We start from the raw sequence: 16,706 nt of genomic DNA, 5'->3' as shown, positions 1-16,706 counted from the left end.
ACCTGGCCAAGTGTCACCTCCTAGTCCCGCCGTGCCACCTGCAAGCCAAGGACACCATGATTACTTTTTTTTTTTTCCAGTTTGAAATAATTTAAAAGAAACACACCAGCTCACAGGCACAGGTTTCTGGCAGTGGCAGGGAACCCCATATCTCCTGGGGATGCAGGGGTGGGGTGTCCCCGCTCTGGCCTCCACAGTGCCCACCAGGACAGTCCCGGGCTGGGCTGTCCCCCCACTTGGGGCACCTCCTGGACACACCGGGTAGTGTCTGGGGGGATCCTTGGTCCCGCTCTGCCTCCCAGGGGGCCAGGAAATCCACCTGCCCCCACCGCAGTGGGGACCCAACTATTGCACCGGAACAGGGCAGGTCCTGGCGCCGTGGGGCAGCTTGGTCCACGCCATGCCGTCCAGCAGCATCCCGGGGTGTCAGCGGGACACTGGCCTCCTCCCACCGGGCTTCCCAGGAGCTGTGCCAGGGCTACCGGGGCGCCGGGCGGTGCCTGAGCACACGGAGGGACAGGGTGTCCGCTTGGAGCAGCAGCTCACGGATGCGGGCCAGCCCCAGCCCCGAGACAGCTGCCCCGTTGACCTGCAGGATCTCGTCCCCCACGCCTAGGAGCCCCGCGTACAGCTTGGCCGTGCCGGCGTCTGCCATCTCCTGCACATAGACACCTGCAGAGAGGGACAGGGGTGGGTGAGGCCCCCAGACACCCCATGGCCGAGGCTGTGCCCCCTGCGGGGGGGTACCCAGGGGCTGCACACTGGGCCCATGCACAGCAACGAATTTATTATAAATGGACTTTGGGATGGGCTGTGTGTCCCAAGCCATGTGCTGATGGACACACGGGACTGGACATGGCCAAAGCCTCATATGGCAGCATCCACCCATCCACTGGCACCCCTTTGGGGCTCAGCAGCGATGGAGCAGCCCCTTACACTGTCCCCAAGCTTGCTTGGGGACAAGAGCCACCATGGAGGCTATGCCTCCCCTGAGGTTCATGGAATCACAGAATCATTAAGGTTAGAAAAGACCTTCAAGATCATAAAAAGTCCAACCATCAACCCAACAACTCCCAGGCTTCCTAAACCATGTCCCCAAGTGCCATGTCAAACGTTATTTGAATACCTCCAGGGATGGTGACTCCCTGGATGGTGACGCCAATGCTTGACCACTATTTCAGTAAAGATATAATACCCAATACCCTAATACCCAATCTAAACCTCCCCGGCATATCTTGAGGCCATTTCCTCTTGTCCTATCGCTAGTAACTCGGGAGAAGAGGCCAACACTCACCTTGCTACAACCCCCTTTCAGGTAGCTGTTGAGCCATAAGGTCTCCCCCAGCCTCCTCTTCTCCAGGCTAAACAACCCCAGCTCCCTCAGCCGCTCCTCATCAGACTTGTTCTCCAGACCCTTCACCAGCTTCGTTGCCCTTCTCTGGACACGCTCCCACACCTCAATGTCCTTCTTGTAATGAGGGGCCCAAAACTGAACACAGCATTCGAGGTGTGGCCTCACCAGTGCCAAGGACAGGGGCACAATTATTGCCCTGCTCCTGCTGGCCACACTATTCCTGATACAAGCCAGGATGCTGGTGGCCACCTGGGCACACTGTGATGCTTTGGGATGACCCCACTGTACCTGTGTCGGGCCGGCCATGCCCAGAGGTGACACAAAACCCGAAGGCGCCATGGGGCGGTCGCTGCAGCTCCAGCTGGCTGGTGCCGTCGGGGAAGACCTCCACCACGCGCCCCACCGCGCGCAGCCGGCCAGGTGCCCCAATGTCTTCCACGCTCAGTGAGCGCCGTGGCCCCAAACCCCCCTTCCTATGGGGAGAGGGGAGATAGGGTGAGCAGGGACCCCACGAAGCCACCGGGGGCCGGGTGACGAGGTCCCCAGCTGCACCGAGCCACCCCATGTGTCTGAGCACCCCGAAACAGCCTTCCTGGGCATGGCAGGGACGTGCCGAGCCCTGTCCTACCTGCCAGCCGTGGTCTGGGGGAGGAGGTAGGCGCTGGCACGGGGTGCCTTGCCTAGGAGGGGGTGCAGGCTCTGGACGGAGGCAGCTTTTTGGGGCTGGCAGAAGGGTGACTGTGACACCTGGGGAAAAGCAGCCAGTTGAGGTGGGGATGACTGTGAACACCATGTGGCACCACAGCCTTTCACCTGCCAACATGCCCAAGGAGCTGGGAGCGTGGGGGCACCCCACACTCCCTGTCCCCCCACTGGAGCCCTCCCCAAACCACCGTTGAGGAGGGATAAGCCAGCGTCCCCCACTCCGGGCCAGGGTACCCGCCCAAGGAGCAGGGTTTCTTGGGGAGGCACCTCACCGTTCAGCTGGCTGGGACACACAAGCTGTGACCCCAAACCAAATTACCCCATCTCCCCTCCCCAGATCAGGTCTTCCACCCCCCACCCCACTCCCTCCTTCCCCCTCCCACTCCCCATTTGGCTCCAGGCTTTTCTAACCCAGCAGGTTTGGGATGAGACATACCCACAAGCCCGTCCCAGGACTGCCGGGGCCATGAAGTGATGCTCAGGAATGCTTCACCCTAGCCCAGCACACTTCCTCTTGTGGAACCCCCCTGCCCCCCGCCGACAACTCCTGCGGGGGGGACGTTTAGGCTCACCAGCTGCAGGGACTGCAGGGAGGGTGACTTCTTCATGCCTGGGCCATCTGTTGGGGTGCCGCTGGGGGCCGGGAGCTGCTCCATGCTATAGCAGCGGAAGCGGCCCAGGCGCTGCTTGGTGCTTTGGCTCAGGCTGCACAGGAGCTTCTTCAGCCCTGATGCTGAAGTGCTGCTGCCCTTGCGGCTCACCAGCCGCCCCGGCTCCCTGGATGGAGAGGGACAATGGGCTTCCACCATGGGCCTGGCAGGGAGCATGACTGGCAGCTGCCTCAGGGCTGGGGTGAATCCTGCACCCACCTTTGCAGCCTTGATGGCCGCAGTACAGAGAAATTAGGCTGCAGGGTGAGATCCGGGTGCAGCCACCTCCCCGCAGCAGTAACCCAGCATGCGCAAGGGATGGCTTCATTAGCCAGAGAGATCTGACAGGCTCCCTAGCAATTTTCCCCATAACATTAGGGGTTTAACACCCTGCAGACCTCCCCTGCTCTCTGCCCAAAGGGGTCACATCCTGCCAAGGGACTTGAAAAACCCAGCGCCACCTCCAAACCTTCCTGCCAGGCTGAGCCATGCTGCGGCTCGGCGCAGGTCCAGCAGGTTTGTGTTTGGCGAGCCCTGAGGCAGCCCCTGTTTAGCAGCTGATCATCCCCAAAAGGGAAGATCTGGCACTAAGCAAAACCCCTCCAAGGCTGCCTGTTGCTGCAACACCCTGTGCAGAACCAGATGTGGGGTGAAACACAGCTCCCCCCGAACATACTTAAACAGACACGTGTGGAAAACTGTCACCCCCAGATGGAGGTTTCCAGTGCCAAAAGGTGTGGTGCCACTGGGAAGCGTTGGGGGGCTCAGCTTGGCGGAGTCCCGCTGTGCCGAGGAGGGATGCTCGGGGACGCAGCACCCACCACGTGGCGCGGGTTGCCAGTGGCCCCTCGCTCTCACTCACCCGTGTGCTGCGCTCCCGGCTGGGTGCCGCTGCTGCTGCGCTCCGGGTGTCCCGGCAGCTTTCCCAGGTGGATCAGCAGCCTTCTGGGGCATGGGCGCAACTGGGCCGGTGTCGGGCTGCAACAGTGCCCCTGTAACCACAGTAAGACAGTCACATCCCTGCCTCATTGGGGAGCCCCGTGCACCCCCGTGCGTGGGTCTCTTACCTCTGCCCGTACCCAGGGGGTCCTGCCCGTGGGTGTTGTTGCAGTTGTTGGTGGACAAGGCACGGAGGGGACTGCCTGGGAGCCACCTGGGGCTGCAGGGACCCTGCTGCTCCGCCTGTCCGGCCGTGCCCCCAGGCTGGGGGGGCACAGCACTCCCACCATTGGGCTCCAGGCCCCAGGTTCCTTGTCTCGATGCCCGGCAGCTGCCACCAGAAAGGAGGGCTTTCCTGCAAGGCGCCTGGGAGCAGGCCTTTTTGGGGGGTGGGGGAGCAGGGCGGTGGGTGCCCAGCCTTGGAGTGCCAGTCCCTGGCTGCAAGGAGGGGTCGGGGGGCTCACTGGGCTGCTGTGGAGGATGAGCGGCATTTCCCACCCCCTTGCTGGCCCCCAGGTGCCGGTGGGGGTCCTCCTCCTCCTGGCTGCTGGCTTTCCTCGGCAGCGGGGGGCAACCAGCCCCTGGCTGGCTTGTGGTGCCACCCGAGCCCCGGTCCCCTGTGTGGGGGTCACCGCTGACCGCACATATCTTCTTCCCAGCCCTCGCCTCCAGCTGCGGGGTGGCACGGGGGGCCCTGTGCCCACGAGCCCAGGGGTCCCGGTGCTCCCGTGGGTGGGGGCTGCGGGGTCCTGCCTCCTCGCTGTCCGTCCGGCAGCCATCGGAGGTGTCGGTGCTCTCCAGGGCTGAGTCCACCTCATCAATGTAGGTGACATCCCCAATGTACGTCTCCTTGATCTTCTCGGTGTGGATGCGCTGTCGTGAGGGGAGGATCCACAGCGGGGACCCCCGGGGGCCAAGAACCCTAGTTTTGGGCTCCGACCAGGCAGCACTCATCCCCCCACTATCCCCCGGGATGCTTCCTTGTGCCTCGGGGCTGCTTTCGGCCGCGTCAGTGGCTGCTGGTGTGTCTGTGCCCCGGCCAGCGGTGGCACCAAGGAAGGAGCCACAGGCACTGCACTTGCCCCCAGCCACGAGGTCACCGCTCCGGGATTTGGGCCGGCCGGCCCTGTCCCCCAACTGCCCACTGCCAGCTGGCTCCGGCAAGGAGAGCACCGAGCCCAGCGCCCGCCGGTGCCGCAGCTGCAGCCGCTCCAGGTACCGCACCTCGGCGTCACGGGCCGACTCATCCTCGAAGCGGACGCGGGACGGGGAGGGTCCCCGAGGCCGCCGTGGCTGCCCACAGCTCGACTCCCCACTCGATGAGTCGCTCAGGCTCCCACCGTCCCGTGGGGTGATGATCAGCCTCCCACTGGGCTCCCTGGCATGGGGACAGATGGACAGAGGAGCTGCAAGGGCTGTCTGGTTCCCTTAGATGGGAGCGGGAAAACCCAGCGCAGGAGATGGCGGGACAGGCAGGGAGGGAAGCCCACCCAATGCTCCATGCAACCCGGCTCCCCTCCAGCCCTCTGCCCGGGCTGCCCAAAACGGGAATGGTGAGCAGCTGCAGCAATGTCCTGCTGCCACGGCCCCGCCTCCGTCACCTTTCCCCCGCACCGAGGTGCGCGGTGAATCAGTCTGGGAACACCGAATTGCACACGACCTGGCGCACACGGCAAGCCACAGCTTTGGTACAGCCTTCCAGCACCAAACCTCCTCCGGGGAGGCACTCCCCATCAGCTGGGAAATGCATCCTCCCAGGCAGCCAGGAGCACACTGTTAATGCCTCATAAAACACAATTAAATACCCCCAAATATTACGCTGCAAAGACTTCACGTGTGCCCAGGCAAGGGGGATGCTTGCGCAAGCAGAGGACTGCTCACTCAGGGGTACACGGCTGCACGCAGCAGGTCAGACCCTGACTCTGCACACACGGGTGCACGCTCCGCACAGGTGCCTGCCTGCACGCGCACACTCCGCACACACAGGTACGCTTCGCACACGCCCGCTCTGCGCACGCACCGCGTCCCGAAGCACCCACCGAGAGCAGCGAGGCAGCGGCGGAGGGGAAGGCGGGATGTGGCCCGCGGGGCTGGCACTGACCTGGGGCACGGGGCAGCAGCAGTGGGGAGGAGGAGGATGTCGTGGCTGGCACGCAGCGGGTTCGTCCGAGCCTTCATGCGGGCGCGCTGTAGCAGCTGCTTGGCTTGCTCGTGCCGCGGGCTCAGCTCAAGCTCCTGCCCGGGGACAAAGGCCCTGCGGCCCCGCGGCAGAGAGGGAGATTAGGAAAAAAATAACAGGGATTAGACGTGGTTTAACAGTGACGACGAGGCTGCTCTGCCCAGGGAAAACGGGGCCTGGCCTCCATTCGCAGGCAGGCTGGCTGCTGCGCTGGGTGACAGCCCGTGGGAGGAGGGGGGTCACACCCCGCACCGGTGATGCTTTGGGCGGGGGCTCAGCACCCACACAGTTTGGGCACCAGCTCAGCCGAGGCAGCGCTTTGCACCATAGGCATCACAGAGGTGGATGGGGAAACTGAGGCAGACACTGCCTCCGTTCCTCGCCGGTATGAATCCTGCAGCGGGGTGAACGCAGGTAGGTTTGGGGTGACCCCCCGACCTGGCTGCCTTGCTGCCTTCCTTTCCTTGCAGGGGGTCTTTCCCCCGCACCCCCCTGCCCCACCGGCTGCAGGGTGGGGGATCAGTCAGCAGCGGGAGGACGCAGCCCTGCTCCAGCACTGCCTTCCCTGTTGGCCATGGCCCTAATCCCCCTGATTAAAATAATCAGCTCAGGCAGTCACTTCGGGGAGCCTGGCCTTAACCTCTTCACAGCAGGAGGGTGGGTGCGCACCAGCCCCCAGGAAAGGCCCCTGTGCAGCACCATGGGGGGGCGGTCCAGGCTTCCCCCCAGTTTTTGGCTGCCCCTGCTCAGGGGGAACACAACATCCCCAGCTCTGCCTTGCACCCAGCTGTCTCCAGTCAACGCCAGCTGCCAGAGCAGAGCAGAACCAGTAACCACAATATAGGAGGGTCTTCCCCACTCACTTGCTTCTCTCCCATGCAGCCCCCGAGCCCCTGGCCCTGCTCCCCAGTCCGCTTACCTGCCCCAGCTTACCTGCCTGTCCCGCCTCCCTATTTTTAGTCCGTACCTCTAAGATTTATCGTTAGTCCAACAAGATTACACACGCCTGCTGCCTCGATCCTCTTAAGCACCTGGAGCAAATTTCTGCCCTGGCCTCTTCCCCAGCTCCCTTCCCGCCCTGGGGTCCTGGCAGGGACCCCCCATGCCCAAACACCACATGGACACTCGGCTCAACCTGTCCCTCCTGCCCCGCTCACACTGAGGCATCACAGGAACCCCTCCATGCTCCCCCCACCAGCTGCCCCACTGGAGGGCTGCCCCACTGCTCTCCCCTAGAGACCTGCTGAGCCTCAGCACTGCTTTGTGGGGTGCATTTATAATACAAGTCTGGGGAGAAGGAAAGAGGGAAATGTCTGTCTCTGCCATGATGGGACTGACCTACCTGCAGCCCTCGGCATCCTGCAGTGAGACCCCCGAGTCCCAGTCCCCGTCGCTCACCGGCACCTCTGAAACGCAGGACAGGGGAAAGCATCAGCCCAGCTGAACTGTGGTCCCCACCCTGGTCCCCCTCACTAGCACCCCCCATATCCCCAGCCCAACAGCTCAGCCATCCTAACAAATACCTTTTTTGGGGCTATCCCAGCTGCTTGGCTCCAGAGACCCCAGGGGGTAACGCCACCCAGCATGGGGTGCACTCGTGGGGACGGGGACTGCGGGGTCATCAGAGCAGATGCTTTCAAAGGGGAAATTAATTCCCTTTTCTGGTGCCGGCTTGCAAATATAAAATGATGCCCACAGACCTCAAGTGCCCCAGAAAGTGGGATTCTCACTCTTGCTTTTAGCAGTGAAATTCCTCACCAGGACAGGGACCAGCAGCACCTGCATCATCCCAGTGAAGAAGCACCCCATTTTGTTCATGGGCATCTCCTACAGCTGCTGGTGAAGGGGGTGCAGCACCCACGGGGGACAGGGCAGCCCTGGGGTGTGAACCAGCAGTGTGGGATGCTGGAGGATGGCGCCGAGGACCCCCCCTTGCCTCAAAGCTTTTCCTTCCCACTCTCCCTGGCTCTACTGGAGCAGCTGCCACCTGCCCAAAATACGCACCGGCCGCAGCAAGGCCCAGCACCTCCTGCAGCAGCCGCCGGTTCCTCTCCACCCGCTCGGCCAGCGAGAGCCTCTCCCAGCCCTCCACTGTGGTAGGAGACGCAGAGGGACCCCCCTGGTCCCGCGGCGGGGTTCGTGCCTCTTCTTCCACAGGGGGTGTCTCATGGGAGGAAGCAGAGCCCTGGGTCCTGCCAACCTTGTCCCAGGGGTGCTCGGTGCCTCCTGGCACATCTTTCCTGGGTGCTGGCACCCGCCAGAGTCCCGGGGTGCCGGTGCGGGGTGCCGGGGGGCTGCCGGCCGCAGGGTCCCCGCTGTCCAGCAGCCCATCCGTCAGGTAGGTGCGGAGCTGGGCCCGTGGCTCCACCGCTGCCACATCCATCGCTGGCTTCCCCCGCCGCTGCCGGGGCTTCTTGGGTGAGGACCGCTCGGGGGCAGCCACGGGCGTGTCCGGCCGGCTGGCCCCCTGCTTCTCCTTCAGCGCCTTCACCTTGCTCTCCAGGATGGTGTGGGGGCTGCGGGTGGCCTTGGGGCACTCTGGTGGGGCAGGAGCTTGACCGTGCTGCTTGGGGACCTGTGGCGCCCACCGTGTCTTAGCAGGACAGCCCCCCTCCATGTGCCCTGCAGGGAGAAAACCCAGGGGAGGGTGGGAGAGCCCCCACGCTGCTCTCGCCCGCCTCCTCTCCAGCACCTGCCTTGGCACCTCCTGCATCCAGCATCACCCATGCCTGCCCAAGGCTCTGCAGACAGCAGCAGTGGGGATGCCCGTGCCCAGGGTGAGAGCAAAGGCATGCGATGCCACTGTGGTGCAGAGCGTGGTGGGGAAGGGGACAGGGACATGGCACAGCACGAGGCCACCCACCCACAGCACTGACAATGTACCAGCATCACTCTGGAGCAGGGGGAACAGGGCAGCCGTAGTTCCCCAAAGCAACTGGCCAGCCAGGGGCTGAGCAGGAGCATGGGTGCCTGCCCACACAGTTTTGGGTGCCCTGGGGTACCCAGCAAGATGCACTGGAGGGAACCGGCATTCTCCGAGGCAAATCATGGCCCTAAACTCCCCAGAAATCCCGCACAGATGCAACTTGTCAAAGGTGCCACCAGACTGACACCAGCCCCCTGCTCCACCCCAGCCCCAGGGTCACACGTGTCACCCGTCCTGCACTGTCCTTGTGGTCCCGGTGGCACCGGGGTGCCACTGCCCCCTGCACCCCACCGGGAGCTTCCCATCCCCACTGGTACCCCTGGAGGAGCCTCCCCCGTGGCCATGGCTGTGGGAGCATCCCCGCAGCACCCACCCCGGGCCCCACCACCCCCCTGGGTCACTGCAGCCCCTTGCTGCCACAGGGCAGAGCGGTGGCAGGACGAGGCTGCAGGCACGAGGGGAGGGCTGTCCTTACCCCCGGAGCAGCATCAGGAGAGGGCTGGGAAGAGGGAGAAGAAAGCGGAAGAAGGGAAGGAAGCAGGGGAGGAGAAAAAAAAGTTTAAAAAAAAAAAAAGGGACAAGCCAGCAAATCCCAGCCCCTTCAGCCAAGCCAGGGCTCAGCCTCTTGGCTGGGCTGTGGGAGCTCAGCTGGCCCTGCCTCCTGCCTGGGCCTCCTCCTCCTCCAAAGCGCGCCCCCGAAGCGCGCACCCCACGCCAGGGTACCCAGCCAAGTCCTGCACCGACCCCGAAGCTGAACCACCCGCCCCCATGATGGCTGGTGGGTGGCCCCCAAGGGCGATGCCACTGTGGCCACGCACGGCATGGGGGGCCGGAGGGCACCCCGCAGGAAGTGGGAACCCAACGCCCTGCGCCGGGATGGAGGGAAACCCAGCTGCCTTGGATGGCTCTCAGGAATGTCCTTTGTCTGGGCTGCGGGTTTGGGAGGCGAGCGGGGAGCAAGGCCAGCCCACCTCCCCGGGCCTGCCGGGGGAAGCACCTCACCCCGGGTGCCTGATGGGTCTTGCCCACACCAGTCGCTGGGGCTTTAGGAGGGCAAAAAGGATGGAAAGGGTGGTCACGCCAGCGTGGGGGTGTTTTCTCTAATAGCCTTCAGACCAGCAGCAAAGCCTGCTGGCTTGAGGCACCCTCCTGTGAGCACCATGTTTGCAGATGTGCTAAATTTTCCTGCTTTCCTGGAGGCCAAATCCTACCTGGACCCCACAGCAAGCCAAGACCAACAGCTCCGGACTGAGCATCTTCAGGTGGGAGGATGATGGGAGCTTGGTGTATCCCTGTATCATCATACCATCATCTCTAAAACCAGTGTGCAACATGCACCCTGCAGAGCCACCCACAACGAAACCCCTTCCCCTGCCCTCCTCCCGAGACCCCACAAAACTCATCACACAGGACGGTCCCAGCCGGACAACCGCTCACCTGGAGGTGCCGGGGCTGCCACCCCCGGGGGGCAGGATGGCTGCTGCGGGGGCCATGGCTGTCCTGGCTCCGCTCCGCTCCGGCTGCCGCTTTAAGCCACAGCTTTTGATATTTGTGATTGGTTTCATAATCCCGATCAAAAGGAAATCACCAGGATTATGAAATTGTTTTAATCCTCACGGCTCCTGCCACACTGGCCCCTGCCAGCATGAGCAGCAAGAAATCACTTTTATCTTCTTAAAACATCCCACACCACCCCAGTGGTCCCAGGGCCTCCATGACAGCCAAAACTGAGCCCAAGGGCTTCCTTCCCCACAGGGGCTGGCCCTTGTAGGCATCTGGGACGACGGGCAGCGCAGATGTCTCCTTGCTCCGTGGGGGACAGATGGAGCATCTTCCCCCAGCTGCTCCCAGGCAGCACGGGACCGCTGGCAGGTTTGGGTGGAAGAACCTGGGGCAGAGCGAGCCTCCTCGCCCCACACCCCAGCTCTGGGGTCTGACCTCCCCTGTGGTGCCGGGACCCATCCTTACCTCCAACACCATCCCGGAGAGGGGTCCTGGCTCCTCTGCCTGGGAAAACGTGCCTGGGAGATGTCAACCCCATCAAGCTGGGGACAAACCGCCCGGTGAGGTGCCAAAGCAAGGGCGGCCAGGCTCCTGCCACCAGGCAGGCAGGGAGCCGCAGCCTGCAGCACCCAGGGTGCGGGGATTAAATCTTTGGGAAGCAGCTGGCATGAGCCGCAACAGGCTTAGAGTGATTTCAAGGCGCTGGGCTCTCTTCTGGAGGAAGATTGATTGCAAAAGACGATGAAGGGATTTAAGAGAGCAAAATGAAAGCACAGACCCCAGACAACCCAGGGTTGGGCTGCTCAGCCTCCAGTCACCCACTGTGCAGGCAAGACAACACCTTGGACCAGAGACAAGCTGGAGAGAGGCAACCAAAGGCTCCCAGAAGGACCAAGAGCCTTTAGCTGATACGGCACAGTCTATGCAGAAGGTTTCCTCCAGCACCATCCCCTGAGTGTTGGGTTTAAGCCCTTCCCTTGAAGCCCACCTGTCCTCCACCTCCAACCCCTCCTCAAACATTTCCCTCCCTCCAAGCACCTCCACCTCCTCCCGGGACGCAGACGTCCCCCACCTCCAGCCACCAGCGACAGCCCACAGCTCCCAAGGGTACAAGAGCAGCGTCTTTCTACAGAGCGGTCGAAGCAAATGTTTCGTGGGTAGATGCAGCACCAGGGGTGGGACGTGGGAAGAAAGACACACAGACCGGGGACAAAAGAGCCATCAGATCATTGGAAAACAAAGAGCTTGTAATAATGAAAAAAGGACAGATTTCGTAACCAATCACTTTTTCCTTTGAAAAACACAATCACAGTAACTTTGCTTTATACAACCACCTAGAAACTATGAAACAGTATCACATTGTGCATTTTTTTTTTTTAAACCTACTTATCAAGAAGGGTATTCCACACTTCAAAAATTATATCCATTTGGGGAGGAAAGAGGAGACAGCTAATAGCGCAGTCACAGATACATCATGAGTCCAAGCAAGCGGCAATTCTTTGTCCTCACCTTTTCCACTTAGCCAAAAAAGAAGAGTGGAGAAGGGGATAGCAAAAGAGAAAGGAGGAGGAAAGAAAGAAAGCACCCACAGAGGACTAATCACACTCCATAATTACTTTTGACATCTACAGGGCTTCATAGAAAGTTCATTTAGACCAACACAGTGGGGAGGGGAGAGGAAGGCCGCAGCAGGACCCGGGGCGGGGGGAACTTTGGCATTTCCACCCCGAGCCCCCTCCAAACACCGATCCTTTCCCAGGAGGACCTACGGGACGGGGAGGGTGTCACGAGTTCCACCAGGCTGCCCAATTTCTCCTCTGGAGCAAGAGTTTGCAATTTGCTTTCTAGAGCTTGAGGGACTGTCACGCCACGGGGCATCGTCCCAGGCAGGGTCGGCGCCTCTCGCCCACCGTCACACAGCTGTGCTGGGGCCAGAGCAGCCTCCGACTCCCACCGGGAACAGGGCTGGGGCATCAGCATCCGCATACTTCCAGTATTACCACCTCTTTCCTCACCTCTCCCTAAAAAACCTGCTTTTGCCTTGCTGCAGCAGGGTGCCCCAGCAGGGGCTGAAGCTCCCGAGGGATGCTGACATACCAGTTTAACCCCACGGTGCAGTATTTGGGATGGTATCACGTAAGGGAGGCAAGGTCTGATGAGGTGACAGCCACCGAGCACAACCATGACTGCTGCAGAGTTACCGTAGGGATTTTCCACTCTCAGAAGCCTCAGCCCCCCTTTTCCAAGGAAACAAAACAATCCAATCACCTTCTAGAACAAAAATTAAAATTAAAAAACCCTATGCTTAAGGCAGAAGATCATCTTCCCCCTGCGAGTGCGAGGCAGAACAGTGGAGGAGAGGAGGGAGGACATGGGGCTGGGACAAAGCACGTGAGCAAAGTGGCTTTTGTGTTCCCAATGGGAGCCAAGCCGTGCCCCGCGGGGCCCGACATCGGGGCCACAAACGCCCCCAAAGCCTGGCGCGCATGGTGGAGTCACAGCAAGCAGTGTGCAGCAGCACGCTTGTGGCGTAAGGCTGAATTAATTTGGCTCTTCAAAATTCAGGCAAAGCTCAAAGGCTTTGTGCCGTCTCCCTTGTTCCTTGGAAGATCAGTAGTAAAATCCCCCAGGAATTGTTATCTCCTGAACCTGGACTGTGCTTTCTCTCCCTGCCTCCCACATGGCTGCAGTGGCCAAGCACTGGAGAGGAAGCAGAACAAGGAGCACAAGAAGGCTTTTGGGAAGTAAAAGCAGCAGGATCCAACTCTGCTCCACAAGAGACTTTCCCCCCAAGATTTTCACACTGAATGCTGCTGCCGGTCATCCCCGTGCACCCTGTGTGCCATTGGCTTCAGACAAACAGCAATGACACCGACAGAACAAGGAGGGCGGGAGTGGGGCAGGGAAAGACGTAGGATGAGCAACAGCTGACTTTGGGAACACGCCTGGATTTGAGAGGTAGGAGCTTATTTGATACATACGGGCCACAGCCATGAGCGCTGCAAATGTATTTCTTTTAAAACGTGGTGGCACAGCATTTGCTCCCATTGATGGAGCAGCTCCTACTCCTGCGTGCCAAGCCCATAAAGCCCAAACCTGCCCTGCTGCCCTGTCAGGAGCGCCCACCCACAGCACACAGCATTGCCTTCCCCAGGCAGGGGGACCTGGTGTTTCTGGTGACACAGTCCCAAAGCCACACAGGGGACTCCAGCTAGCAAATAAACTCTGGATGCTGCAAATCCTACCCCCGTCCCCTGTAACCTGAAAACCCCTGGAAGTGCAGGAAGGATGGAAAGCAGCAACAATCAGCATGGAGAAGCTAGTCCAAAGAGAATTTCTAAAATTCATCGGCTACACTGTGTCATCTCCTCCCCTTAGACAGGACCAAGGGTTTCAGCCAGACAACAGCAGCTCCCGCACCCTCCTCAAGAGCCGCACACAGCCAGAACCTCTGACAAGCCTCCGGTGCACCAAATCACAAGGAGAGGTAGAGCTCAACACCTGGAAGGCAGCGCAGCTTCACAGCGGCCAGAGCACAGACCTGTGCTTCCACCTTCCATCCAGCTACATCCCAACAACTAGAACACGGGATAACAAAAACCCCAGCTCTTTAACTCTGCTCTCCACACTTCTGGATTGTCACCCTGCTGTCCTCCCTCCAGGAGTGTTTCCAAGCACCCATTAGCAAAGCCCACTCGTGAAACGAAGCCGCCCCGGGACTGCACCCACTCCTCTCGCTCCCATTGTGCAGGCTGCTCACAAGCAGCAACGGGGCTATTTTCTCTCACCATCTGCTCTGCTTTGTTAGGTCTCCCTTTATTGGCCAGATGTTCTTGTAGACACAGAGCCATCCCAGCTTTAGCGCTTGCTCTCAGGAGGAAGCTGCTTGCCTGATTTCTCAGACATCTCTGGGAGGGAGGAAACAGGCAGAGGCAGAGCTAGGGAGCTGGGAGCCTTCAAAGGCCATGCCTCCAGGAATTCAGGCTCCTTTCCCCCCAAGACAGCATCTTCACTACCAAAAGGGATGATGTTTTATTTCAGGAGGTAACATTTGCTAGCTGTAGCACGCCACCTCCCCTTTTTATTATTTCTCCTGACAGCAAAGACAGAGGGAAGGGAAAGAGCAGAGCAGGGAGCAGAGCAGATGAACAGACTGAATTCTTGCTTCCCCTAAGGATTTGGGTAAACTACAGGATAAGAATTTAGTTACTTGACCCTCCCCACCAGGTCGGGATGCGGCTGGCTGGAGGGTGCAGCAGCAGGCAGGACACAGGCCACCCACCCAGCCCATGCCTGGCTCTCCCAGCCCAGCTGAGGAAGGCAGAGTGCTCTCAGGGGACCGGCATCACTTCAGAACATCTCTCTGTTTTTCCTTCCCTCTGAAAGGATGAGCTGCCAGTCAGCTCTGTTTCTTTTTGTAAAGAAGCACTTGCTTAAGTAACAGCACTGGTTTATTTTGTATTGCCCCTCCTGGTGGGGCCGCCCTCCTCTAAACTCTCCTAGGTAGGTATGGCTTCACTCGTCTCCCACTGCTCTCGCTGGAAACGCTACACAAGGTTTGGACATGGCAACAACTGCTGCAATGCAAATTAGGAAACAGAAATATTTTAAGGGCTTTGTATCTCAGACTCCACTTCCATACGAACAGGAACCCTCTGTTTAAGAAAGAACAACAGACCTAAGGGAGTTAAATGTGGGAAAACAGGCTCCTGGGCACCGACAGGAGGAATGGCACAACCCCTGCTAGCCCAGCTGCCCTCCTGCCGGAGGAGACCGACGCTGCAGGAGCTGCGAGGAGGAGCACCGCACCAGCTACTCCACCATGCACACCGCCGCCACAGTGGAGGCATCTCCTGGCAGGTCTGTCCCAGTTTCTTTATAAGGTGAGAGCACATCACAGAAGTGTAAGTAGTTACAGGTTTGCAGTGTTGCCCTTGGCCTGGCATGGGTTCACCACCAATGAATTTTAATCTATTTCTAATTAAATGAAGAAAGTTTCCTTCTTCATTTCCTCTGGGCAAGAGGCACAGCAGGCAAACTGAGAAAACGCAACATACTGGTCATGTGAGAAACCATGCTATTAGCTAATTAAAAACCAATAACCACCAAACAGCAGCTGAGCAGGGATTCCTGCAATTCCATCGCCCAAACTAGAGGCAAGTCACTGGACAGCATCAGTGTGAGGATCCTACTTCAGGAGTTTCACCCTTCCCTTGCAGTCCTAGCTGTGCACCACGGCTGCCTGTGAGCCGGGCGGAGGGGAAGGTGGCAGTCCCGGGGCCCTCGGCCTTCCGACATAATTTCCCCAGCAATACAGCTGCCCTCTACCCAGTCTGCTTAATAGTATGGCACTTCCCAAACTGGGTTAGTGAGACAAGGCAAGGGGCACAAGTAACAGCCAAGCCACAGGGCAGCATACCGTGAGAGCACCAGACAGAGGCTTTTTGCCAAACCAGAAGCCACAAGACCACCTGTTTTCAAATTCACCTTCCCCATCAGGTAGGCACAACACAGTCCTTTCCACGCTCCCCAACACAACACCACTCCCGAACCCCAGCCTGCTAAACCCGCCCTGCCCACAGGAACCATCACCTCCTTGCCTTGTCCCACTTTTGTTGCACTGGGCTGCAGGAGAACACCGGGAAAGCTCCCTGGTCGGTATGGGATGCCCTCACGCCATCTAAGGATTATTAAGGCTTTGAAAAATACTTTTTGATCTGGAGAATGAAGTTCTGAAGCTTTTGTTTGCCTAGCTTTTTGCACTGTTGGTGGGACCCAACTCTCCTTTGAAAAGGGCCTTAGGATCATCTGCACTACTTTCAGGCAGCTGCATGGAAAGCTGGCGTTGAACCGGCACAAGAGACATGCCCAGAAGCAATAGCAGCAACTAAAAAAAAAAAATCAGAAAGAGAAACTTTGGTTTAAAATAAAATTGAGAAGAAAGAAAGAGAGAGAGAGGAGGTAAACACAGGTGCAAGTTGTCTCACGAGAGGGGTATTTGCAGGGCATAACCCCACGACCCTGGAGTTCTAGATCTACATACCTGGCTTTGTTTTACCGTTACAACCTTCATTGCACAGGACTCAAAATCACTCTCATATGGTTGTTAAGTTTCATAAATAATGTGAAAACTATATGCAACAGATACATCATATTTCCAAAAAACTATAAGAAAAGTTACATCAAATTAAAAAGTAGCTTCATGAATGAAGATACTGCTCTAAGTGCACTTTCCCTGCAAGTGCAGCCAGTGCCTCAGCGCTGGATATGAAGAAAAAAAAAAACAAAACCAAAAAAATCAGATTTAAAAACTTAAGTCCGGTTTCAACCAGTCAAAACCGGGCCAAGCAGAAACTGAGTGTGCTCTTGGCACTGTCCCATGAGGGAGTCCCTATGATGCTTCGTTATCCGGATAGGTTTGTATGTCCTTGTTGAGACTGTAAACAATCC

General features: G+C 59.2%; 1 protein-coding gene across 2 annotated transcripts; it reads right to left on the bottom strand.

Moving 5' to 3' along the window:
• Positions 1-222: 222 nt before the first annotated feature.
• Positions 223-9,502, bottom strand: KIAA1614 (KIAA1614 ortholog). Of its 2 annotated transcripts, XM_075096934.1 has the most exons (10): positions 9,229-9,501; positions 7,832-8,449; positions 7,170-7,233; positions 5,750-5,902; positions 3,777-5,026; positions 3,572-3,701; positions 2,632-2,836; positions 1,983-2,101; positions 1,643-1,827; positions 223-672 (listed from the first exon to the last, which is right to left on the bottom strand). In XM_075096934.1, exons 2-10 carry the CDS (start codon positions 8,442-8,444, stop codon positions 479-481), a joined length of 2,913 nt encoding a protein of 970 aa, XP_074953035.1. In that variant the 5' UTR covers positions 8,445-8,449; positions 9,229-9,501; the 3' UTR covers positions 223-478. The 2 variants fall into 2 exon arrangements, with proteins under 2 accessions (XP_074953035.1, XP_074953034.1); XM_075096933.1 differs by having other exon boundaries at positions 3,572-5,026; positions 9,229-9,502.
• Positions 9,503-16,706: the final 7,204 nt, after the last annotated feature.

This window comes from Phalacrocorax aristotelis, chromosome 6 (genome assembly GCF_949628215.1).
Source record: "Phalacrocorax aristotelis chromosome 6, bGulAri2.1, whole genome shotgun sequence".
Classification (NCBI taxonomy): Eukaryota; Metazoa; Chordata; class Aves; order Suliformes; family Phalacrocoracidae; genus Phalacrocorax; species Phalacrocorax aristotelis.
Note: the sequence above shows the minus strand (reverse complement) of the source record. Positions and strands in the feature narration are given on the sequence as shown.

Coding starts and splice junctions, on each gene's coding strand:
- KIAA1614 (XM_075096933.1), bottom strand. CDS start 8,444: ATGGAGGGGGGCTGTCCTGCTAAGACACGGTGGGCGCCACAGGTCCCC. Junction 5,027..5,749: donor GCTGCTGCCCCGTGCCCCAG/GTCAGTGCCAGC, acceptor TCCCCATGCCAG/GGAGCCCAGTGGGAGGCTGA. Junction 1,828..1,982: donor CCCCAGACCACGGCTGGCAG/GTAGGACAGGGC, acceptor CTCTCCCCATAG/GAAGGGGGGTTTGGGGCCAC.